Source organism: Cervus elaphus, chromosome 11 (assembly GCF_910594005.1).
Source record: "Cervus elaphus chromosome 11, mCerEla1.1, whole genome shotgun sequence".
Lineage (NCBI taxonomy): Eukaryota > Metazoa > Chordata > Mammalia > Artiodactyla > Cervidae > Cervus > Cervus elaphus.
Window position 1 is genome coordinate 7,537,219 of NC_057825.1, and position 27,928 is coordinate 7,565,146.

The window sequence follows — 27,928 nt, forward strand, 5'->3', positions numbered from 1 at the left end:
AGGCTAGACCACAGGGCCGAGCGGACCTCAGAGAGCTGAGGGACACGGAGACCTCCAAAGGCCACTTTCTGTTATAGGTTTATTTGATATTCAGACCCACGTGTAACGGATTGCTTCATGGTTGTCAGAGGCTAGTGTGCATTATTTCTGAGGATTACATCGGATGACACGGCGCGGAAAACACAAATGGACGAATGGACATAATCGTGAAGACGAGAGACGCTAGAACGTGCCTTAGTGTCCAAGTGATAGATCTAAGGTGGCGGGGACCCTGGAGACTGATCTCAATAAAGGGAGCTGGCCTTCCCGCCACCAGGCGCTGCGTGGGCTGGGCGCCTGGGACAGAAACCGTAAGCAGAACCTGGAGAGCCCGTCTACCCCGGTGGCGACCCCGCCTCCAGGTGTCCCGTGCTGAAGGTGGCGCGTCACCAGGTGGGGGACAGGGCTGACGTCAGCAGCGAGGCTCGTGGCGGCACTGGGCTACCTCATGACACATGAGGTGGGAAAGAGTCCGGGCGAGGCGGCTCCTCTGGGCTCCTTAACACTGCGACAAAGTCGGGGGGCAGCGTGGGGGGCGGGGGCGTGGCGGGGAGGGGGGCGGGGATGGAGCACCGTTCATCTGGGGATTAGCCAACCCAAGTCCCCTCCCTTCTTGGCAGCTCCGGAACATTCCCTTTGGCCAACAGCCACAGAAACAAGAGCCTGCCAAGATACATGGAGGAGAAAGAAAACAAGACACCAAAAAAACAAAACAAAATAATCCCCGCACTAGGAGGGGAGAGGGACAAACAGACTCCTGGACCAAGGTCACCGCGGACCGGAGGCATCCTGCAGCCTGCACCCCGGGGGAAGGAAGCTGAATTCAGTATCCTGCTGCTCTGCTGGGGGGGGACAGCTGTTCTGCCCCGAGACTCCAGCTCACTGGCCTTTAGTGTCCTTTTTTTTTTTTAAAGTTTTTTTTCTTTTTGATACCCAAACCATCAATTTTCAAATCTTTAAAAACAAAATTTCTTTCTCCTTTAAAAAAAAAAATCTCAACTGTGGCAGCAAACCCCAGGCCTGGTTTCTCCGCCTGGTGGCCTGCTTTCCCACAGGCTGTGCCCCCAGAGCCCAGCCTGGCACCTCTGGGGTGACCGTCCCACAGCTGGTTCACCCTGGACCGCTCTGCTCACGTCTGGGTGGGCGCTAGATGCTGACGGCACCACCAAGAAAAGGAAAACGGAAACATGGCTACCCTTCCTCAAAAACCGTCCCCCATCTGAGCTGAGCTTTCTTGGGAATGTATAAGTTATCTGGAGGGAGGGGGCGGGAGGTGGAGAAAATAAATACCAAGAACTAAGAAGGTGTCCCTGGACCTCTGGCGTCGGCTCGGCCTCTGGGGCAGCGATGGCCTCCAGGGAGCAGGCCCTGATTGTCCAAATACTGCGCTTGCTAGGAGACGGACTGCAGGTCTCTGATCTCCCCCTCAGGCGCCCGCCCTGGGGGGCATGAGTCTCAAGGAGAAAAGGGGCCAGCCCTTCAGGTGCGGTCCTGTCGCCCGGCCCAGCTCCAGCACCCCCGCTGACAGGCTGGGCTGGTGGTCCGTCCGGGGCTCCTGGGTCCCTGGGCCCGAGGCCTCCCTGGAGGTCCGGCTGCAGGCCGCCCGCTCCGGGCCACCCGTGCTCGACGCCCATGGGTGCTCAGGCCTGCTCCTTGTCGGCCCTCCAGAGCCGCTCCTTCACCTCAGGGGGCAGGGTGTTGAACAGGTCCTCCTCCACCACCAGGCCGCTGCGCTTGAGCAGCGGGCACTCGCCCAGCTCCACGGGCAGGCACTCCAGCCGGTTGCCGCGCAGCTCGATCTGGGTCAGGCTGGTCAGCTCGCCCACCCGCGAGGGCAGCGACTGCAGCACGTTGTTGCCCAGGTGCAGGGCCCGCAGCTTCCGGCACTGGAAGAGCTCAGGGGGCAGCGCCTCGATCTAGAGGGAAGGAGCAGAGGGCAGAGTGAGGTGGGTGCAGCTGGGACCTGGGCCTCGGGGCCCCCAGCTTCCCTCCCCTGGGCATTGGCACATTCTCTGATGCCCATTTCAGCTACTCCAGATCTCAGGAACCAGCACAAGCTGGGCCCGAGTCTGGCTAGCTCCCCCCTGTTCTGCAGGTCTTGGCTTTGCCCTCACTTCCTCCAGGAAGCCTTCCTTGACCTCCTGGTAACCTAAGGCGCCCATGTCCCCCCAACAGCACTGATCCCGCCATGGTAAAACTGCTTGATCTCCTGTCACTGGCAGACCCAGGGAATCTGAGAGGGCAGGGCTGGGTGTGCCATGCTCCCTGCTGTCTCCCAGCACCTGACACCCTCCCCAACAAAGCAAATCACACTAGCCAGCTGCTACCAGCTCCATCCCCTCCTCCACCACCCAAGGCTCACCAGGAGCCAGACTGGGGGTCCTGCTGGATTTTATGAAAGCAGAGCAGCCTACTGAGAAAACTATACCCTCAGCTATTTCTGAGAACTAGGGAGAGCTCACCAACAGGGTCAGAATCCCAGCTGTGTCACTTCCCCTTCCTGGGCCTCAGTTTCCTTATCTGTCAAGTCATAGGCTGATGGTGGGTGCGGGAAGCCCAGTCTTGGCCATTCAGAGCCCTCTCCTGATTCTGCGAAGTTTGAATAAGAGGCAACACCCACTTGCTGCTTACTACAGGACAGGTTCACTCTGAGCATTGATGCTATTAACAGTTGAACTCTCAGAACTACCTCTAAGTACTTTGGAAACACTCGTTCCACTTTACAGATGGGAAAACTGAGGCTCTGAAGGATCCAGCCTGCTGAGAGGTTCACAGCTGGAAAGTGGTGGAGGCAAGACATGAATCTGGCTCAAGAGTCCGTGCTCTAACTGTCCACTCTGTTGGTGGAGCAAGGAGCAAACACTGCAGCTGGCTGGGGACACACGGGAAGAGTCCCATAAAGGCTGGCTTCCTCCCTGCCCTCCTGTGAGCAATCAGCTACAGACATGAGCACTTCCTCAGCCTGTTCTCCTACAACCAGCTCCTTCAGATACAGTGGGCAGGAGAGACCCCTCCAGCAGGGCAGGAGCCAGGGAATGGGTCCTGAGCCTAATAAGGGTGACGGGCAGCTTGCTCTGTCACCGTGCCCGTTTTCCTGCTGAGGATGCTGAAGCCGGGCAGAGGCCATGCCAAGAGGGGCACTGTGGATGTTTTAAAGGGGACTCCTGACCTGGGCCTGTAAACCTGCCACTCCTGCACCCAATGGTCAGGAAACGGGCAGGGGTGGCTTCCAGGTGGGCAGGGACTCCAGGAAGGAGACAGGACAGATGGGAAGTGGGTTCCGGCAGGACCAGAGCCTCCTAGAGACCCCACTGTGCCCAAAACTGGCCTCTTCCGGTGACACAGACAGTGGCCGGGGAGCGGGAAGGACTAGACCAGCGGGCGGCAGGACTGGGGTTCACATCGGGGCTCTCCCCCCAACACACCCCCTCCCTGGGGCACCCCTGGCTCCGCCGCGAGCTCTCTGCAGGCCCCACGGAGGGAGGGGGAAGGTGCCTCTGGTGGCTCGGTCCCCACCCTGGCCGCTCCTGTCCCTCCTCCTGAGGTGTGCTTGCGCACTGAAGGCGTGAAACCGACCCCCACCACCCAGTCCCGCCCTCTCCCACCTCCTCAGGGGCCGCGACGGCTGCCCCATCAGCACTGGCTCCCCTCAAGCCCACCTGGTCCTCGGGAAAAACAAGACAACCCTCCCAGAAGCCTCTGCGACCTTCCCAACAAACCGCCTGGAAAGACGCCGTCTCTCTTGGCCCGCCAGGAGCCGGCTTCTACCCCTGCCCGCCCTGGAAACTACCCGGCCAGAGTCACCCGCGGCCACTCCTCATCCACTGGACCTGCATCTGTTCTCCTGTCATCACCCGACTCCCGCACGGGCTGTGCGCCCACCTGCCTGGCCCTGCTCTCCACTGTCCCTCCCGAAAGCTCGAGCCACACTCCCCTGGCCCGCACCCTCTGGCCCACCTCCCACCCCTCCCAGACTCAGGAAGGACCAAAATCTTCACCCAGGAGCCTGGGGGATGACTCCGTGAGCTTCAGGTTCAGGCTGACTCAACCTGGTCCCCTGGACATCAACACGGGACCTACCCTCTCCTCTCTGAAAACCCGGGCCTCGTCCCGCCTCAAGGACCCTCCAGCCACCCAGGCAGCCACATGAGAAACTCTGACCTATGTCCTGTGGATGCTATGCCCCAGGCCCCCCCCAGATCCACAGGCCTCACCCACTCCTGACAGCTGCACAAGGGTTTTTTTTTTTAAGATTTCTTTTTTGATGTGGACCATGTGTAAAGCCTATTGAGTTTGTTACAGTACTGCTTCTGTTTTAAGTCTGGGTTTTTTGGCTCTAGGGCACATGGGACCTTAGCTCTCCAACCAGGGATGGAACCTGTACCCTCTGCACTGGAAGGCCAAGTCTTAACCACTGGACGGCCCTGCACGTGGGTTTCTATAGATCCGGATCTCTGTCCTGCCCCGCCCCGCCTTCCTGGAGCTCCAGAGAGAGCCAGCTCTCTGCATTCCAAGGCAGACCCTTCCTCCCTCACTCAGTCAGCAGGAATTTGGTGGACAGTTTGCCCCAAGTCAGGCACTGCACCGAAGAGCCAAGATCCTAGGCATCAGAGCGTAGAGGGAAGGAAGCGACGCAAGGCAGGTAATCTGCAACCAAGTGGGAAAAACAAGATGCCTTCAGCCCCGGCCTTGTGGGGGCGGGGTGGGAGGAGTCCAATTCCAGGGGCTCAGCTCCCCGCTCTGCCCCTGACTTTCAGTTCCCTGTGGACAGAACCTGATGGGTGTTCCCTCTCCTCTTCGCCTGGCTAACTCCTCCTCATCCCTCAGGGCCAGGTGAGATGTCCCCTCCTCCAGGAGACCCTCCTGCCCCGGGCTGAGCCCAGCCCCCGGGTGCTAACTTCGAGTTACCAGTTACCCTCTGTCCCTGCAAGAGGTGAGGTCAGGACAGGCTGGGGGGCCTTGTTGGTTCCCGGCCCCCGCCCCCCCCAGCTCCTTGCTCCCCACTAGGAGTGCACAGAAAACACTTGCCAAATCAATGAATGAATATTCCAATAACCACACAAGGAATATGTGCCCTCAACAAGGTATTCGTTAGCATGACTTGAAACCTGAGAAAACCGAGGTGAGGGCCTGAGTCGACCCACACTGGCCCTGCCCTGTCCAGTTCACAGGTAGTAGCCCAGGGGTGGGGGTGGGGGGTGGGATGGAGGAACCAAGGAACCGCCAGGCCCAGAGGGAGGAAGGAGCAGGGGAGGACTCCCGCTGAAAAGGAGGAGGAGCCCGACCAAGTCTGGCTGGAAGGAACTTTCTTTCCCTACAAAGGCCTCTGGGATTCCAGGGGGCGGGGACAGGACGTGATGAAGCACCATGCTGAACTGGGGGCCAGAGGGTCTCCTTCCTCAGGGACTACGTGCCTCGCCGCCATCGCTTCCTGGAGGGTGACCTCAGTCAACGCGTGACCCAACAGCTGCGCCTGGAGCGAGGAGCTGGCGGGGGCAGGGGTGCCGGGCTGGGGGCCGGCCACACCCTCCTCCAGGGGGCATCTGGCGGGGAGCCGCCTGGTCCCCTTCCACATGCTGAAGGGAGGATTGTGGTTGTCCCCTCCTTCCCAAGTGGGGCTGCTCCCAGGAGTCCAATTTTCCTGACCGCTGGGCAGCTGAGGGGCCCTGGGGGCGGCTTCTCTAGGGTGAAGCAGCCTGGGATCCGACCTTCACCCCTGTACGTTGCACACGTGTGCACATGCGTGCACACGGGTATAATCTGGTGGGGAAAGCAAGGATTTGCCACAATCTCTGGTTTCCAGGGAGAGAGGCTTGGGGAAGAGTGGAGGGGTTCTAGCGGTCAGAGGCCTGGGATGCCTGAGCCTCCTATGTGAGTGATGCTGGACAGGGCGTGTACCTCCCTGGAATGGGGGCATTTCAGGGGCTGCTGCCTCCTGGCTGCTGGAACAAGCCCCTGCTGTCCTCCCTGAAACCACCTGCCTCCCTTTGAGAGGGTTTCCACCCAGAGTAGGAACTAGGAAGACTTCCTTCCAGCATCAGGTCCCCAGCAGGAGTGGGCACGGCAAGCAGAAGGCCCCCCAGCAGCTGTGGCAGAGGCCAGGCCACAAAGCCACAGGACCACCTGCCCTCAACCAATACCTGCCTGCTTCCACAGAGGGACCCTTGGGTGAGGGGGCTTCCCCAGACAGGCAAGGGGTGGGTGTGTAGGAACCGAAAAAGGTCTCGATCACCGCCAGGGTGTGGCCTTTGGCTCTGCAGGCCCACGACGGTTTGCACAATTTCCTCTCCAGAAAGACAGGTGGTGACAAGCCAGCCCCAGCGGAGCCCAACTCTGCCCTTCGCCACCCTTGACATGCAGAGAGGGGAGTGGGTGTGAGTGGCTCTGGGAGGTGCACCAGCCGCCCACACAGTTTCCATCCCGGGTGGGCCCATCCTGGGCTCCAAGTCTGGTCCAGGACAAGCTGAGGAAGACACCACAAGCCCTAGGCAGAGTCCCGCCTCCCACGACTGAGCCCTGACGGAGAAGGCTCCTGCCTATGGACAGCCCCATCTCCGAGGAACTGGCCCAAAGCCACCTTGGGGACCGGCACACCATCCCTCCTAGCAGAACTCGGCCACATCACGCGGTCGAGACAGGCTCCCCAGCCCCCGGATCTTGATTCAGCGGGTCTGGGCTGGGGGAGCAGGTGGGGGAGCCGCCTGGAAATCTGGATTTTCATCCAGCTCCTCCCCCAGGTGCTTCTGGGAACCACAGCTGCAGACCCCAGACTCAGGAGCGCCAGGCTGTCCCGAGACACACCCCCCGCCCCGCCACGGGCCACTCACCCGGTTGGCCGTGACGGCCAGGTTCTGGAGGCTCTGCAGGAGGCCAATGTCGGCGGGGAGGAAGGTCAGGTTGTTGTGGCTGAGGTCCAGATAGCGCAGCTTGCGGCAGTAGAAGAGCTGGGTAGGGATCTTCTCAATCTTGTTGCGGTTCAGGTAGAGGCGCTCGAGGTTGGTGAGGTTGCCGATCTGGATGGGGATGTAGGCGATGTGGTTGTACCACAGCTTAAGGCAGGTAAGGCGGTGCAGGTGCTGGAAGCTGATGATCTCCTCGATGGTCTTGAGGTTGTTGTCCTTGAGGTCGATCTCCTGCAGGTTGTGGAGGCTGAAGATGGAGTGGGGGATGCGCTCCAGGTCGCAGCGGATGAGCTCCAGCTCCGTCAGGTTGGCCATCTTCTTGAGGCTGTTGAGCACGATGAGTTTGGTGCCCTCGTTGTTTATGGACAGCTTCTGCAGGTGCACGCCCACGTCCGTGACCACCTGCGGCAGCTTGCTCAGGTTGCTCTTGAGCCGCAGCACCTTGAGCCGCTTGAGCTCACGCAGCCCGTCGATGACGATGAAGCGGTTGTTCTCGGCGCTCAGGTTGCCCGTCAGGTGCAGCTCCTCCAGCGTCTTCAGGCTGTAGATCCACAGCGGGATCTCCTTGATGTCCGTGAACTTGATGTGCAGCGCCCGCAGGTTCTCGCGCAGGAAGGCCAGGGCGGGCGCCTCGATTTTGGCGGCTGTATGGTACAGCCACAGCTCCTTGAGGCCCGTGAGCTGCGCGATGCTGGGCGGGATGGTCACGTCGGGGATCAGCTCCAGCTTCAGCACCTCTAGCTCCACCAGGTCAAACACCGTGTCAGGGATGCCGCTGAGCATGAACAGGTGCAGTTCCAGCTTGTCCTGCGCGTTCTTGGTGAGACGCTGGCGCAGCTTGTCCAGCGTCCACTCGTTGTTGAGGTTCAGCTGCCGCAGCTTGTTCTCGCTCACCTCCGACAGGAAGACAGCGAAGCGCTTCGAGTAGAGCGGGTCGTACTGGTCAATGAGGTGCAGCATAAAGGCGAAGTCGTTCTTGACATCGGGGATGTCGCTGTAGCTGCTCTCCTCGCGGATGGACTCGAACGAGTACTTCTTCAGGGAGCGCCGCAGCATCCACCAGAGTGTATACATGCAGATGAGGCCGTAGAAGATGACCAGGCTGATGTAGAAGGACGCCAGGATCTTGAAGAGCGTGGCCAGTGGGTGGGCACACCGGTACGTGCGGTAGCCCGTCAGGCTCTCAATGTCCACTGTGCAGTCCACGTCGAACTTGATGTTGTGCACGTAGTAGACCGTGTAGCAGATGATGAGGATGAACTTGATCACCTTGATGATGGTCTGCCGCATGTACAGGCGGTACACGATGTCCCCCTCCTCCACGTGGGTTCGGAACTTCTTCACCTTCTCGAACAGCGCCTTGGCCTGCTCACCCTCCTTCTTGTCCAGCACGCCTGTCTCTGAGCGGTCCACGATGCCCTGCTCGATCCGAGACTTGGTCCGCTGCAGCATGGGCACAGTGGCCTCCACATCCTCGCTGACCGTCGACGACTTCTTGTCCATGGAGCCATTCATCTTGCTGAAGGCTGGCTTGGGGTCGCTCTCCTCCACCACCGTCTCCGACAGGGCCCGCGTGGTCCAGGGCGAGTCGAAGCACTTGAGCAGGATGGACACGAAGTGCTCCAGCTTGGAGCTGGTGCGTGGGAACTTGAACCAGAAGTTGCTGCAGGCCAGGAAGATGAGCGTGTGCAGGAGCACCAGGTAGGGGAAGTACTTGGCGAACCAGTGCAGGCGGTTCTCGTAGCACACGGCGTCCACGTAGTTGTACTGGTGCCGGTCCAGGTCGTACTTGATGCCGGTGGGGCCGGTGTCGGGGGTCGGCCCGATGGTGGAGTTGGGGTAGGGGGGCTCTGGGCCGGGGGCCGCCCAGCCCCGGAACGAGTCGTTGCAGGAGTCCTTGGTGACCCACTTACAGGGCAGGCAGATCATCTTGTCCTGGGTGACCTGCAGCGTGCCCCCGAAGACAGCGATCATCAGCATGACAATGGAGATGTAGTCAGTGAACACGTCCCACCACGGCTTCAGGATCCGGTACGCTGGCTGCGTGTCCGCAAAGTAGCGGAGCTCTGTCACCGGAATCATGGTTCAACCTAAAAGGGACCACAGGAGGGGGTTACTGAGGGGTGGCAGGGCTTTCTGAGACCCGGGGGGTACGAGCAGGAGACTATGGACCCATTGTCCAAAATTCCACCTCGAGGCTAGCTGTGAGTCACACTAGCTGGGCAATGCTCACAGGGCAGCCCACAGAGTGGCCTTGGTCCAGAAACCAGATGGTCACTGGGTGGCTGGGAAACCACCAGAGGGAAGGTGGGCAGCCTCCCCATTCCACAGGCAGGAAGGCTGCATGAAGTCCGGGCCATGCTGACAGATCACTACAGAGCCTCATAGGGACCCCCACCTTCCAGCAGGAGCAGTCCAGAAGTCCTGTCTAGACCCCATCCTGTTAATGACAAGACCAACCAGAGGGGCCAGCTGAAAACTTCCAGTTCCTTCAGAACCAGGTGCCATGAAGCCACACCAGTGATCTTAAGAGTGGTTGTGCAGCTTTTGGGATCTTAATTCCTTGACCAGGGATTGAACCCAGGCCGTCTACAGTAGGGGTCAAGAGTCCTAACCGCTGGACCACCAGATTTATTCAAAGCCCCTGAAGAGATTTAGTCAAAGTATGAGAAAAGTCAAGTGCAGAAGAGAGAGTGAAATATGAACTAGCTTCTACAGAACAAATAAGGAAGCTGAAAACATTCCACGTGTGTGTGTGTGTAAATATGGCCACACAGGATTCTGGGCGTGTGGGGATAGTGGCAGGAAGGACAAACACGCAGCAGGCTGTAATGACGGGTGCCTGGGGGAGGGGCCGGGCAGCGAGGACTAGAAAGCAGGATGACATGGTCACACACTTAGGGCATTTATGTCAGATAGTTTCCGGCTGTGTGCATCCACGTGTTTGTAAAGAAATTTAGAACAGCAGCAGATTCCCCCCTGCAGAGTCCCACTCGGCAGGTCCTGAGTAGAGCCTGGGAGTCTGGTTTTTTAATGCTTGACTTCAAGGACGCCAGTGCTTGGATAAGAGGCCACATTCAGGAAGCGCAGCCAGGGGCTGGTGTGCAACAAAATGAACCCACGAAGAAACCCTGAATCCCTGGGCTGGCAGGGAGCACCCTGCTGGGACACATCACTCTTACAATGCTGCTCCGACCATGAGGCTGTAACAGACAAGAAAGGGACTAGGTGTTCACTGGAGAACAGTCAGGAAAATGTAAAAAGTATTATGGACGGGAAAAAAAAAACCCTGTAAGAACACCGCCCAGAGTCACCCACCCCTGGTTAACTTTTCACTGAGTGATAACCTTCCAGTCCTTTTGCAAATAAAATTATGATTTTGGGGACCTCCCTCATGGTCCAGTGACTAAGACTCTGCACTCCCAACACAGGGGGCCCGGGGTTCAATTCCTGGTTAGGGAACTAGTTCCCACAGGCCACAACTAATACTCGATGTGGCCAAATAAAGAAAAACTTAAAAAAAGAACACTCCCTGAAAAAATATTTTGATTTTTACATTTTACTATTTTCTAATCCAGAGTCTAGATTTTAAACCAAGATTTAAATGCCTGTGTTTTGACAAATGGGTCTGTGGGGAGAGGCACAAAGGTACCAGGTTATGGGACTGGGGCCCTTATTTTGATTACTGATAGTATTAATAGTGACAAACACTTCATAGGACAGGGCCTCCCTGCAAACACCAGATGCTCATATCATCTTGGGCATGCCAGGACAGGTAAGGACAGGAGGAAGGCCAACCTAGACCCCTCGAGGGAAATCAGAGTGCTCAACAAATGGACATGTGCCAGGCACCAGGCTAAGCCTTACCATGGGGTCCACCTCGTGGAGTTGCTTTGATGTCCAGATGCAGGGCCCTATCTTTGGCCCTATTTCACAGATGGGGACAGTTGAGGCTCAGCAGCATCACCTGCCCAATGTCACTCTACAATCAGGGCAGAGCTGAGACCAAACTCCCCACTCGAGTCCTCACCAGGGCTCAGGCTCACTTTCCCCCCTGCTCAAGGCCCCACACAGGGTAGTGCCAAGAGGTGGAGCCCAGAAGTCCAGCTTCCTGCCCCCCTCCTGCCAGGATTCCCAGAGCTCAGGTCACCGTGGGGCCAGCAGACACCACCACCCGCCCTGGGCTGGCGGCTCCAGCCCAGGGGGTCGGCCCTCCTGCTAAGTGCTCGCATCGCAGGAAGGCCCTCTAATGACCAGCTGGCTCCTCGCGCCACCCACACTCCTGAGCATCCAGGGGAGAGCCTGCTGAATCACACAGCCAGGCCCCCCCCCAGTTGAACGACACCCCGACATTCCTTCCTCCCTTCCTGACTCCCCAAGTCCACGTCCAGGCAGGCGCCCAAAGACTGGGGACCGGAAGGGAGGAGGGGACGGGCCCGAGGGCGTGCGAGAGCCTGCCCCTGGAAAGTCCGGGGCTTGGACCGCCGAGGCAGGATGCCAGGCACTGGGGGTGGGGGACGTCTGTGACCAGGCAGGATGTGGTTGCAGCCTCACTGCTTCGGGGGAGTGGGTGTGTCACGTGACGGAGAACAGCCTGCCTCTCGCACCAGGAGGACCGGGCCCTGATGTCCTGGGGCTTTGCGTACGTTGTTTTGGGTCTGACGTGGAAGGCCCACTCTCCGTCACAGGTGAGGGGCCCGGAGGCTCCGAGAGGGAGACCATCCCATCCACCCAGTGTGTCTGGCTCCTCCTGCCCCCCAACACTTTCGTTCTGAATTCTCTGCAAACCATGGCTACACCTCCCTGCTGAGAAGGGGGCTTCGTGGAGGGGACAGTCCTGTGATGGTCCTGGGGGCTCCTGGCACCTCCTCAGCCCAGGGAGAAGACACAGAGGTTGAGAGGGGTAAGGCCAGGGGCCCAGGCCACACAGCTGAGAAGGGCAGGCCCGGCCTCGTGGCGGGGGGGAACCTGGGGAGGTAGGGGGTCACCCTCTAGCTGCACCACATTTTGCCCTCTGCCACCAACTCACTGTGGGATTCTGGACAAGTCCCCGCCCCTCTCTGATGGCGTTTTTGGGGAAATCTGGAAAGAAGGCACACGTGCCAAAGCCCAGGCTTTCATCCCCAGGGGGCCAGTGATGCGGCGCCTTCCCCGCGATGGGTCCCCAAGAGGAGACGGCTGGGTGGTCAGGGCAGGGTGCTTGCAGGGCTTTGGGAAGGGCCCAGGGAATCCCACGCTTCTAAAGCGCTTTGTGCAGAGAGGGCTGCGGGCAGCTTGGGCTGGTGTCATCTATCCTCAACCTCCGCCCAGATGCTGCTGGAGGACAAGGGTCTGCCGCACACAGCAGGCGCTCAATACAGTTATCAAGAGATCGCCTGAGAAGACAAGGGGAAGAAGCGGGGCGGGGAAGGGCATGGCCTGGGGGGGTTGGGGGTGGGGGCCAGGGAGGAAGCTAAGGCAATTGTGGGCGCCCCTCCCTCCCGGTTCCTGCCCAGCCCTCCCCAGGGGAAGGAGCAGAGCCCCCTCAGGCAGGGAGGGCCAGAGCAGGGACCTGCCCCCGGAGCTGATGACTCAAGGTGAAGAGACACCCACAGCTGGAGCCACTCCATGTTCTGAGAATGAGGGCCCAGCCCAGAACCCTCAGAGCCCAGGAGTGCGCTCTGCTGGCACCCTCCCTTCTCAAAACTGTTTTATTACTGTAAAATACACATAACGTATTTGAGTGAAGGACGTTTGTTCTGTTGCGCGGCCATCACCGACCACTCATCTTCAGAACTCTTCTGTCTTGTAAAACAAACTGTCTCCACTGAGCACTGACTCCCCCCTCCTCCACCCCAGGCCCTGAGCACCTCCATTCTTTCTGGCAGTATGAATCTGACTACTCCAGGGACCTCACACAAGGAGCTTGTACGCTATTTGTCCTTTTGGGACTGGTTTCGTCCACCTAACATAATGTCCTCCAGGTGCATCCATGTTGTGAAAGTGGAAGTCACACTGTCTTGTCCGACTCCTCGCGACCCCATGGACTATAGCCTGCTGGGCTCCTCTGTCTATGGGGTTTCTCCAGGCAAGAATACTGGAGTGGGTGGCCATGCCCTCCTCCAGGGGATCTTCCTGACCCAGGGATCGAAACTGGGTCTCCCACATTACAGGCAGATTCTTTACCATCTGAGTAGCAGGTGCCAGGAAAAGGAAGGAATCACCTTCCTTTTCCAGGCTGACTAATACTCCACACGCCCATTTTACAGATAGGGAAACTGAGACTCGGGGAGAGAGGTCATGTGCCCAGCATCACACTGCCTGTCACCTTCAACCCAGATCTGGGGTAGACCCCTGACAAGCAGCACTTCCAGGGAGCAGCCCCCACCCAGCAGCTACCCCGGGCCTACCTGGGGATGGTCAGGAAAGCACTGTAAGGAGAAGGAGGCAGGTACAAGGGAGTGGGGACCTTTTCTCCCACTTACAGAAAACATCCTTTTCAGGAAGTTTCCTGCAGGCAATGCGTTCATCCCCTTCCTGCACTGAGGCCTCTGCAGCCAGGACTGCCCCCAGCAGAGGTGTGCAATAGCTTCTCTTTGGGGCCTGCTTCCCCATCAGGAGAGGAATACAGAATCTGTCATGGGGGTGCCCACGTTTTGCATAAGGCAGTCAAGGATCATGGGGTGTGTGATCCAGGCTTCGGCTCACCCCAACACCTCCCTGCCCACTGGCATCACCCAGACGCTCACTCACTGTCCTGGCCACCCCCGATAGCCAGCATGGAGGGGGAGGAGCCTCCAGCAGCCTGGACTCGGTGTCTCCATGATAAAATGCCCGTAGTAACAGATGCCCTGCCAAACTCTCAGGACTATCTCAGGGAGTCAGGGGAGTGAGGTTTCCCAGACAACCTGCGTCGGGGGACCTCAGGCAGGTGGAGAGCGAGGAGTACAATGATGGGGGCTTAGAGGGAGGGCCAGGTGGGCTCTGCCACTCAGCAGTGGAGTGACGCTGGGCAGGGGACTTCACCCCTCTGAGCCTTGGTACCCCCATCTGTGGAATGAGGCTGAGACAGGCACAGACCTGGCCCCCGATGGCGATCCTGACTTCAGCAGACAGCTGATGGGTGGATGAAGAGTGCGGAACCAGAGCATGATGGAAGAAAACAGAAAAAGGAAAAGCGCCCGCGACACTGGCCCTGACACCTGGCATGAGGACAGAGTTAGGTGAGGCTGGGCCCCCACAAGGCGAGCGGTAAGCAGATCCTGGTCCCAGCAAGAGGCCGCTAGAATGCAGCCGGGCCTTCTCAGCAGAATAAAGGAGCTCTGTCTGTAACGCCATTTTGAAAATAAAGCAAGATTCAGAACAATAAATAAATACATTGCCATGTTGATAAACCCTGACCCACCTGGAGAACGGCTCCCTGTCAAGAGTGGGAACAGGAGGCAGGATGAAAGGAAACTGTAATGTTTTTACCAGCAGGCATTACCCTTGTGATTCAAAAGTAGCATAGAATTTAAAATAAATAGAGCCTAGAAGAAAAGAAAGAAAAACTGAGCCCTCAGGTGGAGAGTTCAGGTGTTCTTTTGTGGCTCTCAGAGGGCAATCTCGGGAGGGTGATGGGGAGTCTGGTCTTGGTCCCAAAAGATGGAGAATTTGGAGAGGATCCTGAATAGAAGACAAAGATTAAAGGGCTGAAATCTAGGCAGCTGCGAAAGACAAAAAGATCGTGTGCCCTGCTGTCCTCTGCACTAACCCTTCTTCCAGAACAGAGGCATCACTTAAAGCTAGTGACTGTGCACTCCTGGAGGTCACCCCAGCTGCACCATGTAAAGCTCGTGGGCAAGAGATTACCCACCGAGAGGTCGGCAAGGTAGGCTGGGAGCCCTGCAGGACAGGGACCCCTCCAGATTCATCCCAGTCCCCATGCAGAGAGCCCAGAACACAGAAAGCAGAGTAAAGGTTTGCTGAACTGGGCTGAGCTGGGATGGGGAGGCAACAGGAGGGTGGTGGGCAATCGTCAGGCCAAGATTCTAGGACAGAGGTTTAGTTACAGGAACATTCATCATGGTGTTATTTATACCCCGGGAGAATTGGAAGCCATCCAGATGCCTGTTACTGGGTGATCAGTTAAATACCTATTTAATGATCTGATATTGGAATACTATAAAACAATGAAAACATGTTAGAGCAAAACACTTGATGACCTGATGACATGACGAGACTACGATAGAGAAATAAGCCTTCTGCAGTAACTTAGACGTGTATTTGAAAAATACTGACAGTGACATTAGACTGATGTTTATAATCTGTTTTATTAACCCCAAACTTACCTCCGTTTTCTGTTATAAGAATACATTAGTCAGGGAATTAAGAAAAAAAGGTTTTTAAAAATCAAAATTCCCAAGGATCAAGAACAGCTATGACACCTGGGAAGAATAACGGGGAGGAGACCCACTATAAAGGCCTCGGAATTCGGCCAATTCGGCGTTGATGTGGGGATGGATGGATGGACCAGGGGACTAGAAGAGCAGCCTAAAAGAGACCTAGAAATTTCTGGAAACATAGACATGGCAGTGTCGACTTTGCAGGCTGGGGGCGGGGAGAGAATGGGTGTCCATAAATGGAGCTGGCTTAGTTACCCACAGAAGAAAAGCTCAGCCCCATCCACCGACTTGCAGGAAATAAATTCCAATGAATTCAAGACCTAAGGCAAAACTTGCAAATGTTTAAAGAAAAATCTAACAGACCACCTTAATGTCTTTAAGACAGGGAAAGATCTCTTATCCCAAATGAATATAAATCCTTACAGGAAGAGGCTCATCTACCGATCACATTACAGTTAAAATGGACACACATCAAAGGACCTAGGTAAGTGAAATGCACCCACAGACCTGGAGATACTTGCAGTGGGTTTACCTGCCAAAGGATTAATACCCAGAACAAAGACAGAACTCCTCCAGATACACAGAAAAGACAAACCAACAGGGAAAAAAAATGGCAAAACATGAATAGACAATTCACAGGGGGAAAAAAACACAAATGGAAATTCATGTATGAAATAATTCTTAATCTCACTGTTAATCAGGGAATGCAAATTAAGACAATCACCAGCCATTTCACTCCCCTGCGATTGGCAAAAAATATTGAATCCTTAGATGAGAAGATAGCATGCATCCTCCGACCCAGCAATTTTGCTCCTAAGGCTCTGAGAGTTGCCTTACATGTATGTGTGAAGCCATGGACAAAAATGATCACTCCAGAGTTGTTCCTGATAGCAAAAAGTCAAAAACCTAGATATCCAACAACAGGAGAAAGGATGAATTACTCTGAGAATACAGTGAAATGCTGAAGCAATAAAAGTATCAACATGAAAAAAAAAGTTAAAAGTGAAGTCGCTTCAGTTCAGTTCAGTCGCTCAGTCGTGTCCGACTCTTTGCAACCCCATGAATCGCAGCACGCCAGGCCTCCCTGTCTATCACCAACTCCCAGAGTTTACTCAAACTCATGTCCATCGAGTCGGTGACGTCATCCAGCCATCTCATCCTCTGTCGTCCCCTTCTCCTCCTGCCCCCAATCCCTCCCAGCATCAGGGTCTTTTTCAACGAGTCAACTCTTCGCATGAGGTGGCCAAAGTATTAGAGTTTCAGCTTCATTATCAGTCCTTCCAATGAACACCTAGGACTGATCTCCTTTAGGATGGATTGGTTGGATCTCCTTGCAGTCCAAGGGACTCTCAAGAGTCTTAGTCGAGGCCAACTCTTTGAGACCCCATGGACTGTAGCTCACAAGTCTCCTCCAATGCATGGGATTTTCCAGGCAAGAATACTGGAGTGGGTTGTCATTTCCTTCCCAAAACAATGCCGAACCCCAAAAGAAGCTATAGAATACACACAGTATCTAAGGTTTTATGCAATGTATATACCCAAGTGGGGCAAAGGTATCAGAAACGTGCATGTTGTTGTTTAGCCGTAAGTCATGCCCAGCTTTTTGCGACCCCATGGACTGCAGCCTTCTAAGGCTCCTCTGCCCGTGCGATTTCCCAGCCAAGAATCCTGGAGTGAGTTGCCATTTCCTCCTCCAGAGGATCTTCCTGACCCAGGAATCGAACCTGCATCTCCTGAAGCTCCTGCATTGCAGGCAAATTCTTTACCAAGTGCAAGGAGAGCCCCAAAATCAAGCTGAGAATTTCATCTAGAGAGGGAAGAAAATGAGATTGGGGAAGAGGCTTCAACTGTACCTGAAATGATTTGAGAAAGAGAGAGAGAGAGAGTGTGTGTGTATCTGTATCTCTACGTGTATGTGTGTGTATCTGAAACAATTACAAAACATTAAGATCTGGCAAACCTAAATCCTGGGTACAAAGATACCTGTTCTAGTTTCATAACTTTCGCAGGTGCTTAAACCATCTCATACAGAATTTACCACAATAACCATCTGTTTCTCCCCCTCCGGACTGGTCTGCTCTCTGGTCTTTACACCTGCGGGGTTCAGCCAGAGGCAGCAGCTACTAGGCCATCTCCAGGGCAGCAGACTCCGCTCTTTCCAACTGGCCTGCTCCTGGCTGGTGCAGCAGCACCAGTGGCCTCTGACGATACTGCAGAATGCAGCATCACCCCGGCCTGGTCCTCCCTGCCCCGGGGAGATGCAGAAGTGAGTAGGATGCAGCCAGACCCTTTCCACTGGGCAGCACCCGCAGGTGGAGAGGAGTGAGGCAGGGCTGGAGCACCCCTGTCCCCAGGCGCTCAGACAGGCAACCCAGAGGGCCCTCTCCTCCCTGTGGCGGCAAACAGGTCCCGGGAAGTGTGCAGAGCAATAGCTCTGGAGTGGGGAGACGCGGGTTCAAATCCAGCTGCAGCATGAAACAATTCGTGACTCCAGGCGAATCAGTGAATCTCTGGAGGGTCAGTGGTAAAGAATCTGCCTGCCAATGCAGGAGATGCGGGTTCCATCCCCAGGTGGGGAAGAGACCCTCTGGAGAAGGGCAATGGCAACCCACTCCATCATTCTTGCCTGGGAAATCCCATGGACAGAGGAGCTTGGTGGGCTCCATCCAGTCCATGGGGTTGCAAAAGAGTTGGATACAACTTAGCCACTAAACAACAACACACCAGGCAAATTATTTAGCCCGAGGCTTGGTTTTTGCAACTTTAAAATAAAAACAATGCTACCTACCTCATATCTGTACACAGTGACCCAGAAGATGTCCAAGAAATATTAAGTAATAATAAAAGACGCTGGGTGTTCCCTAGTGGCCTAGTGGTTAGGATTCCAAGCTTTCACTGTGGTGACCTGGGTTCAATCCCTGGTCGGGAAACTGAGATCCCACAAGTCACCAGCCACAGTCAAAAAAAAAAAACAAAAAACTGCTGACCAGTCTTTAAGATACATGATGTATCATGTATTATAAAGTGATATAAAATGTCACAAAATGGACAAATACTTTATGATTTCCATGTTTGGTACTCAAATCTGGTACTTCTGTGAGTAGAAAAAAATAATTGGTAAAAGAAACAAAAGACCTTCCTCATTGTGTGGGTTTCTGAAGAATGTAAAAGAGTTTAGAGAACTAGTACCTGCTGTCTATCAAGTACGAAGAAGGTTCGCCCACCCCTGCCTGCCCTACCCAGGTGAGCCCTAACACGCGCACTTAGGGCACAGGGAAGCCAGGCCTCAGCGTGGGTGAGCTCAGAGCCTGGGGCCAATGAGTGCTGTTCTCTGAGCCTCAGTTTCCTCAACTGTAAAATGGGAATGTTATAGTACCAATCTCAGAGGCTTAGTGTGAGAAATTAAAAAGAACACAATGCACGTCTAATGGGACAACCCAAGGCTGGGCACACAGGAAGATGCATTGTACAGAGCTAACCTACCTGCCTTTGCAGAGAACCCTCCCAGAATTTACTGGGGGACAGACACCCGAGAGAGGGCTGAGTCCCAAGCAACAAACCCCTCCAAGCACAGACCAGGCATCCCGGAGCCCCTAGGACCCCCCAGGACCTCCCAGGACTCAGACACCACACTCCAGGGCCTTGCACTCCTGCAGCCCCGGCTCAGGACCCCAGGACCGGACAGAGAGCGGGCGAGCCACCGGCAGAACCACCCTGAGGGGTCAAGCCCGCTCCACGTTGTTGATGTCCTCGCAGGGCCTCTCGCAGATGGGGAAGGAAGTCGAAAAAATGACACGCCGCCCCTCCGTCCAGAGGGTGGCCAAGCAGGCAGGCTCTGACCACCCCCACGCTGGCCCGCAGTGCTTGGCTTTCACACCTGAGCCGTGGCAGGCCGGCCAGGCTGTGGGTAAACAGGGCACAGAGAGCCCTTTGTTAAAACCCAAATAGAGAGGCTGGGAATACTTCCCAGGCGGGAGGGAGGGGAGGCCGGAGGCTGGCCCCCCTCGCCCCTCCTTGTACCACACTTGGGGAGGCTGACCCTCCAAGGCGCTCCCAGCGAAGGGGGAAGGGCCTTTCCCAAGAGGTCCGAGGAAGACACTGGGTCACTGGCCCTGCCCTGGGAGTGCTCTGGGCCTGTGAATCTGCTCCTCGGTCAGCACCCTGGGGCCTCCTCTGCTCCCAGAGCAGGGGCCGGAGGTGGGGGGTTTGGGGGGGCAGGGAGGAGAGGGCCCACCCATCATCTGGGGCACCCAGCCCCCACCTGCCCCAGAGCTGGCACTGCCCTTGAGGCCCCCACACCCACCGGGGTGAGTCAGCAGCTGCGGGCTGGGGGTGCTGCCTGGCTCCACGCGCTCTGCATCGAAGGGCACACCCTCACTTTCGGGGAAAGAAGAGGGGAGGCAGTCTGGAGCAGGGAGGGAACAAGTTTCAGTTCCAAACTGCTCTCCCTGTGGGCCGGGCCTCCCAAACAGGTTGGTCCTCATGCGCTCTTGCAAGGGCGTGGTGGCCTCCCGGGGGAAGGGTGACCGGTGAAGGACACCCACCTTGGTTCCCCGAGCCAAGCACACAGAGGCCGCAGGCCGGGTCCGAGGCTGAGGCCGGCCCCCTCGCCCCACCGGGTGGGCGTGTTACTGCCACGGGCTCCAGGTCACTGATGTGGACTGCGCGCCTGCACTGGGCCTGGCATGTCCTGGGCCTCGGCTCCCGACCTCCAGGAACCTGGCACGGCTCCCCGCCTCGCCAGCGCATGACCCTGGGAGTCACTTCCCTCCTGGGTCCCTGGTTTCCTCATCTAGGAAATGGTATTCCTGGTTTGGGCGGTGGTGAAGACTGACGAGGCGGTCCATAGAAAGCTTTTGGCTTGGGGCCTGCCTCGTAGAAAGACTCTGTAATGTTAGTTGTGACCATTACAGGAGGTTTCATCAGTCCCTTTAGGGGTGTGAAGTCAGGCCCAGAGAGGTTAACTGACCTGCCCGAGGCCACACAGCTAGGAGATGGTGGGAAAGATCGCCAACCGTCTGGTCTACCTTTCCCTTGCATGCCTGCCTGTCTCGAAGGCCAGCAGGTCCCCTGGGCCTACCTGGGCACCCAGAACCCTGCAAATGCTTCCTGGGACAAGACCCCTATTTCCAGAGGGGTACCTGGAATCAAGGTCTCTGCAGGGAACTCTAGAAGGCCATCCTCAGATGTCTCTGGTCTCTTAGCTACAGCTTTAAGGAAATTCTGGGAGGGAGCCCAGCTCTGGGTCTGGCTCCATGAGGGGCAGAAGTGCCTTGAAGACAGGTCTTGATCTGCTTTGAACACCAGCACCACCTTCCCAGACAGGGTAGGAAAAGTGGGCAGGAGCCCCAAAGAGAGGTTCACAGACACACCTGCCGAGATCCCAGAGGACTGCGACTGAGGGGGGCCTGGCCAAGGGTAAGCCACCTGTGGCCCAGCTCTCTGGACTGGAAAGCGCTGCCCGCAGGGATCCAGCCCCAAGGGGCCAGCCAGGAGATGTGACGGCAGGACTTCCATGTGGCCCTACCTGGTCGGCATGTCCGTCCACAGGCCGACTCTGCCAGGGCTGTGAGGTTGGCGGGGGTGCCTCTGGGGTGCCCAGGTGGCATGTGAGAGCCGTGGAATTTTACAGCTGCTTCTCTGGTGGAACACGGCTCCAGACCTGAGGCTATATCTCAGTGTCCATTTAATTTGGAGGTTTTAAGTCCTCAAGAGATGGTTAAACATAGAACTTCCTACAAGATGTGAAATGCAGTAGAAACGCTTTGGGAAAGAGAGCAGGGAGATGTTTGTGGCTTGGAGGAAAATTCATTCTAGAAACCTCAGCCTTCCCACCCTACACACGCTAGGAAGTCACTAAGATCCGGGGCCCAAGGGAGCCCAGCCCTGATTCCACGCCAAGGGCGCCTGATGGCAGACGGAGGTTGGGACCAGGGCCGATGGAGAAGCCCTGGTCAGTGTTCACTGGCACAGTCGGCAGGTCCACAGCCCCATGACGGCCTGGGGAGCTTCTTCAAAATGCAGATTCCTGGGCCCACCCCCTACTCAGTCGCTGCAGGCCTGTGGTGATGGGTCCAGAGGAATCAGCATTTTGAATAAGCTCCCAAACAACTCTGAAGTACCCTCAAGCCTGAAAACCTAGAGAAAAAGACAAACGAGAGGTGGGCTAGAAAGAACACAGGCTGGGACTGCCCTGGTGGTCCAGTTGCTAAGACTCCCCAGAGCAGGGGACCCAGGTTTGATCCCTGGTCAGGGAACTAGATCTTACACACTGCAACTAAAGACCCCACATACTGCAACTGAGACCTGGTGCAGCCAAATAAAAAAATAATGGAAAGAAAAAGAAAAAAAAAAACAGGTATCAATCAGAAAGAAAAAAAGGCCCAGCTGCCCAGACACACAGACCCAGGTCCACACCCTGGCTCTACCACCTGAATTGTACAACTTCCGGCAAGAACATTCATGCCTCCAGCCCTGGTCTCCTCACCTGGAAAAGTAATGCGCCCTCACCCAGGAGGCTGTGGCGGGTCAGCTGGCAAACTTCATGGTGACCAGCCCACTGCCTGGGCTCAGACCACAGCCACCGTGGACATGAAGGCTCTGCTGCTGGAAGGAAGGCGGGCAGAGCGTCGTCCACCGAGAGGCCAGGTCCCGGGCTGCCGCCAGAGGTGGCCCAAAGAGGCCCGTACCAGAAGGAAAAAGACTCCAGGAAAGACTGAGAGGAAGAAAGGGGAGAGGTAGATGGTCTGTACGGAGAGCAGAGCTCCGCCAGCGGAGGGACACATCTCTGCACAGAGCTGACTCCCAGGGTGGTCCTGCCCACTAGGCTACCCAGGGGTCCCTCCTGCCGAAAAAAAAAACAACCCCAGCTAGAGGTATTTATGCCCCAGCGGGGCATCCTGAGATCCTGGCCCCAGGGCAGCGCCCCACCTGTCCACCCTCGAGATTAAAACCTAACAGGAGTACTCGGGGGACCGAGACCGAACATCCATCAGGGCGGCCTGGTGAGCCGAGTCTGGGCCAGGCTCAGCCCAATGCCACACTGTGGCCCTGCCTCAGGCAGACAGACGAGGGCCAAGACCTGGAGGCTGAAACCTCTGGGGCTGGCCCAAGCCATTCCTCCCCGCATGGAGGAGGAGTTCTGATCTCAGATAAGTAGGATGTGCTGCTTCCGGCTCGTCGCTGGCCGGAGACCTCGGCTCGGGCCTCCGCTACCGGGGAAGGGGGGCTGGCAGAGTTCCTCAGAACCAACAGCAAACTCCTACGGGGCAGGGCTGGGGTTTGCTGACCTTGTCCCAGTAAACAGGACAGTCAACAGGATCACACACCAGGCATTTCCCACCGCCCTCTGCTGCTGTAAATGTCCTGACAAACAGCCCAGAAACCCCGGGATGGGGAGGTGGGGGAGCACTGAGGGTGAGCAGACGGGAGTGGGTCGGGACCTTCTGATGGGATTCATCCACAGCTCGACCCTCGTCAGGAAAGAGGTCCAGGGAGGACCGTGGAATGAGACAAGAGCAAGCTGCAAACCAGAGGCTTTAACAGGACCGACTTGATTTTAGGAAAAAAAGGCAAATGCTAACAATGCATGTGGGCTAATCCAGCCCTCCTCACTCACGTCTCGGGGATCACAGGAGACTCTAGCTTTCCACAAGGCATTGAAATCAAAACAAAACAAACAGAAAAACACACAATGGGCATGCAACTTTGCTGGTAATTACAAAAACAAAGCAAAACAAACAAACAAAAAACATCGGAGATACCATTTCTTCTAAAATCCAGGCTGGGAGGGCCAGGCTTAGCCTTAACAAAAAGCCATGGGGGGAGGTGAAGGCACAGAGAATAAAGGACCCCAGCCTGGGATTCCCGGACCTGGTTCCAGCCCCACACCCTTGCCTTCCTACCCGATGAGTTGCTTCCTTCCTCTGAGCCCCAGTTTCCATGTCTATAAACAGCAGGGGTGGGGAGGTGGGTGGGGGTGGATCAAGGCCACTGCCTGAGCTTCCACAAATGACCAAAGAAATCATTGATTAGGTTTGTTTTACAAATTATAAAGCAGCTTATACCCACACTCATTATGCTCAGAGAGTGTCTGAGGACACCCTGAGCCACCTTCCCTGTATCAACATATTTAATCTTCAAGATACTCTCAAGGGAGGCAAGGCGCTACTATTACCCTCTTCATAGATGAGGAAACAGGCTCAGAGAGGCACAGCGACCGGCCCACAATCACTTATCGAGCTTGTGACAGCTGGGACTCGCACCCAGGTCTGACCACAACGTCTGAGTTCTAACCAGTGAACGCTCCTGCCTTTGGGAACTGTTCTCCAAAGCAGAGGCCAAGGAACCCCCATCTTCAAAGACGTCCACGTGATAGTGTGGGGGAAAAACAGCTCGCTGGCTCCCTCTCAGAGACTCATGCTCTCAGTCAGCTCTGAGACACCTGTCAAGGCTCAGAGAAGTCCTGCAGCCCAGACCATAACAGGTTATTGTTCCCAGAGTCACCTGACCACTGTGACCAGAGAGACTGGTGTCCCACGGAACACACCTTGGGAAACATGGTCATGAGACAGCATGAACAACCACCCAGACTGACAAAAACCAGGGGTTCACAATGCAGGTCCACACCTGCTGAGTGTGGCGTGCATGTATGTGCTAAGTCGCTTCAGTCATGTCCGACTCTTTGCGACTCTGTGGACAGTAGCCTGCCAGACTCCTCTGTCCGTGGGATTCTCCAGGCAAGAGTACTGGAGGAGGTTGCCATGCCCTCCTCCAGGGGACCTTCCCGACCCAGGGATCAAACCCACATCTCTTGCACTGGCAGGCAGGTTCTTTACCACTAGCGCCACCTGGGAAGCCCCAATGCTACTCAGCTGACCACTGAGTTGGGAGAAGGAAGAATTTTGTCTTCTGCACCCCTGTCCTAGAAGCCCTGGCCTTACAGCAAGACGAGCAAAGGGCTATGGGGACGGGGGACACTGCCCTCTGCCCACTGCCTGGGGGCCCAGGGTGGCCTGGAGGGAGGGGGCCCAGTCCTTACCCTGAGGACGGCTCTGCTATCTGCGAGCTGGCTGATGGTGCTGAGGCTGGCCCACGTCTGTCTGGGCAGGGTCCTGGCATTCCTTTCGCTCCATGGAAGCTGCCTGCCTACGAGGAAGCAAGAGCTACTGTGAGCAGGGAGGTGTGTGCCAATGAGCGTTACCTGCTGGGGTGCCAACAGTTTTGGAGCCCCTGCTTGCTGCCCAGCCTGGACCAGGGTGACGCCGGAGAATCAGTCAGTCTACCGGGGAGATGCCAAGGCAAAAGTTACCACTGGCTCTTGAGGGCCTGGGGCTCTGCTGGGGGAACCCGGGCCCTCTGGGAACGGGGAAGAAGCACTAGACCCAGACGAGTTGGGTCAGGGAAGGCTCCCTGGAGAGGGTGTTGCCTAAGCTGACCTCCTGGGAAAGAGTGGGAGTTGGAAAGAGAGCATTCCAGGCAGAAGGGACAGCACATGTTTGCCTGGAGGGAGGACAACATGACATCTAGAGAGCGCTGAGCGGTTCAGCCTGGCTGGATCTAGGGCTGGAGGCGGAAAGTGGCGAGAGGTGAGCTGCAGGGGGGTGAGTCGGATCCAGGCAGAGACACGCCCTCAGCCCAGACACGTTATTTCGACTCGAACACAAAATTCAACCATCATCCATAGTCGAGGAGCGTTTAGTGAGCATCTACTCCATGCCAGGCACCCTGCTCAGAACGGTTCACAAGTCAGGAGGGTGGGGAGAGAAGTGTGATCAGACCGCGATAGGGTTCTTGTTGCTGTTCAGTTGCTCAGTCGTGTCTGACTCTTTGCGACCCCCGTGGACTGCAGCACGCCGGGCTTCCCTGTCCTTTGCTATCTCCCAGTGTCCGTTTAGACTCACGTCTATTGAGTCGGTGATGCCCTCCAACCACCACATCCTCTGCCAGTTAGGGGGAGCGTTTAAACCAGCCAGGTACTGGGAGTGTGGCCCAGCCATTAGTGAAGGGGGAAATGACAAGGAGTCAGCAGGAAGGGGGAAGGGGCGGGGGGCGGGCGGAGATGGTTATACAGACAAAGGGATCGTGGAGCCCTTCAGCTGCTTATACCATGGAACGTTTATCACAGCCGCTCAATGCCCAGGCTCTGTGCTGAGAGGAAAGAGGCAAGAGACGGTTTCCAGCTTCTCAGAGAATCCCACGCAGAGTGACGGCAGCTGGGCAGAGAAGCACCTGGGTCCATGAAGGCATGGAAGCCACGGGAGCCAGGCTCTACCCTCACCCCCGTCCTCCTTGGCAAGGAGAGGGATCTGCACCAAGGCTGGGCAAGCCGGTCACTTGCCCATGGCAGAGGCCGGCCCAAAACTCAGTCCACAGGACTCACTGGCACTGATTCTCCTTACCCTTCCTCTTCCGGGAAACACACATGGACCACCTCCCTGCACACTCACCCACAGCTAATGTCTCTTTCCTCTGGGCTGCCTCTGAGACATTTCTAGCATTCTGCTGGCCGCTGTGTCAACATTTTCCTGTCTGCCTCTCTTCCCAGACTATTAGCCAGGGACCGTGTTCTCCTAGCGCCATTCCTGGCCCAGGCCAGGCACTTACCAAAGGATGGTTGAATGAATGAATGAGTCAAGGCAGGGAGAGGAGGTGTGCTGGGCTCTAGAGCCCCATAACTAACCCACCTGACTCCCTATGAGGTCTTCTTACACCATCAGCCTGTGAAAACCCAGAATCACCTCTACTCTCATGGTTAGAAAATCAGGCTGATCCCTTCCCTTCAACTCTACAAGCGAGGTCCAGGCCAAGCCAGCTCCCTGAGTTCTGACCCACTGGGACAATCCTCACGAGCACCCAGAAGGACCACGAACTATCCTGGACGAACTGTCCAGAAGAACCACTGGAAGTCTGCAGAGGAAACAGGTTCCTAGTGGGTGTGCCCAAGAGATGGAGGATCTGGGCGAGTTACAGGGGGAAGTCACAAACGTTCCTCAGGCCCTTGCTGTGTGCCCCACAGCCCATGGAAAGCCCAGGGGGCATGGGAGGTAACCCCAAAGAATCTCTAAAACTGGGAAGACAGGGCGGCAGGGGCCACTCATTCACGCCCCAACACCTCTCCAAAAGCCAGTCCTCCAGCACAAGTCATCTGTCCTTGCCTCCCCCTTCCCCGCCAGAGCCAAACTTGACCTTCACAAAGGCGCTGCCCAGTCCCTCTGAACAAACTCTCACTCCCCCTTCCCCTCCACAAGAAGAGAAACCAACATCAGACCTCCTCCTCCTGCCTCCAGTCTGTCTGTCTGCCCGTCTGTCTATGCAGACGGCAGGATACACAGTTCGTCAGGGGAATAAGGTAACTCCTAATGGAAAAGGTAGGAGAGGGCCTTGGGAGCTTTTAAGCTCCACCAAATCCTTCCTCTACAATTTAGGCCCAAATTCCCTTTCCCTCACACCTCATCCCAGAAAGGCTTCAGGGGGGTAAGGCAGGGAAAGAGCCCTTAGGGAAGAGACGGCCCCACCCTTCCAGCCAAGTCCCTATCAGGAGGAGGTTGCTGCCAGAAACACCCCCAACCATCTCTCTTCCTTCCCAAAAAAGGCAGCATTGGCACCCGCAGAGAACCAGCCCAATCTCGGTTTCACTCCAGTCCAGATCAGGGGAAAGAAGCGGTCAACGCAAGGAGCAGAATCATCAGGGAGCCTCAAGAACCCGCGGCTATGCTGCTTCAGCTGGGCAGCCAACTTTGCGAGGTCTCCAGTTCGCACCTCATCAGACCTGGCTCTCAGGCCCATCTGGATGCACAAGATACCGACAGGGTTCGGAACCTCAGACCCCTGGACTAGGCTTCCCAGGAACCCCAGCCAGGCCCCCAAGAGCCTAGCCAGGGATCTGCCCTCCGCCCCGCCCCCCCCCCCCAAGTCAGGGCACAGTTCCCGCCCGATCCAAAGGAGGGAGGGCTCCAAGGGAAGAGGACGGGCCAGGAGCCCAGAAGAACCTTTGAAAAAAGGGGGGGTGGGAAGCTCCCAAGGAGAGGGCCCCGAGGTGGAACCATCAGTAAGTGTGGGAGTGTGTGTGTGTGTGTGTGTGTGTGTGTGTGTGTGTGTAGGGGTGGGGATCTGGGGGAACCCAGGGGATGTGTGTGTGTGTGTGTGTGTGTGTAGGGGTGGGGATCTGGGGGAACCCAGGGGATGACAAGGGGACCTGGGGGAGCCGAGGCGGAAACTCCCGGTATGTAGAGCGCAGGGAGGCACTAGGGTGCCTGGGAGGGGGCTCGCGCGCCGCGGCGCCGGGGAGAAGCGGGGAGGACCCCTGTGACCCGGGGCGCGGGGAACCCGGAGGCAGGCCGAACCGAGCTGCCGCGGGAGGCCCCCAGTGAGCCAGCCCCGGCGGGCAGAGCCCGAGCTGTCCAAGGCGCCTGGGGCCGGGCAGCTGGCCGGGGACGTCCAGGAGTTGATTTCAAGAGATGACAGCTCGCGCCCACTTCCCCTCCCTACCCGCTCACCTGGGCCCGCCGCGCCCGGCCGCCCAGCCGGCAGCCCCGAGACCCTGCCGCTCTGTCCCACTGCCGGCCACTGCGCCCCTCCGGCGCCTCCTTTTGTTTGTCCCTCACTGCACCACTCAGCCTCCTC

The 27,928-nt window shown here is 56.8% G+C and overlaps 2 protein-coding genes across 4 annotated transcripts in view; one reads left to right on the forward strand and one right to left on the reverse strand.

The window, feature by feature from the left end:
* Positions 1–63: 63 nt before the first annotated feature.
* LRRC8A (leucine rich repeat containing 8 VRAC subunit A) lies at positions 64–27,928 on the reverse strand. 2 transcript variants are annotated; one of them, XM_043916647.1, is made up of 4 exons: positions 27,802–27,928; positions 24,345–24,451; positions 6,867–9,031; positions 64–1,955 (listed from the first exon to the last, which is right to left on the reverse strand). In XM_043916647.1, exons 3-4 carry the CDS (start codon positions 9,021–9,023, stop codon positions 1,680–1,682), a joined length of 2,433 nt encoding a protein of 810 aa, XP_043772582.1. In that variant the 5' UTR covers positions 9,024–9,031; positions 24,345–24,451; positions 27,802–27,928; the 3' UTR covers positions 64–1,679. The 2 variants fall into 2 exon arrangements, with proteins under 2 accessions (XP_043772582.1, XP_043772583.1); XM_043916648.1 differs by having other exon boundaries at positions 24,345–24,447; positions 27,802–27,919.
* KYAT1 (kynurenine aminotransferase 1) overlaps positions 27,335–27,928 on the forward strand; it is a 33,206-nt gene continuing 32,612 nt past the window's right edge. The window contains exon 1 of one of the 2 annotated variants that reach the window (XM_043916659.1): positions 27,335–27,353. The gene's annotated coding sequence lies outside the window, so the exon portion shown is untranslated. The remainder of the gene's footprint in view (positions 27,354–27,928) is intronic. The other variant, XM_043916655.1, reaches the window with a different exon arrangement.

Excerpts from the sequence above, each read along its gene's own strand:
- LRRC8A (XM_043916647.1), bottom strand. The coding sequence starts at position 9,023 with ATGATTCCGGTGACAGAGCTCCGCTACTTTGCGGACACGCAGCCAGCG. Across the intron at positions 1,956-6,866 it reads TGGCCGTCACGGCCAACCGG|ATCGAGGCGCTGCCCCCTGA; the intron begins GTGAGTGGCCCG and ends CCTTCCCTCTAG.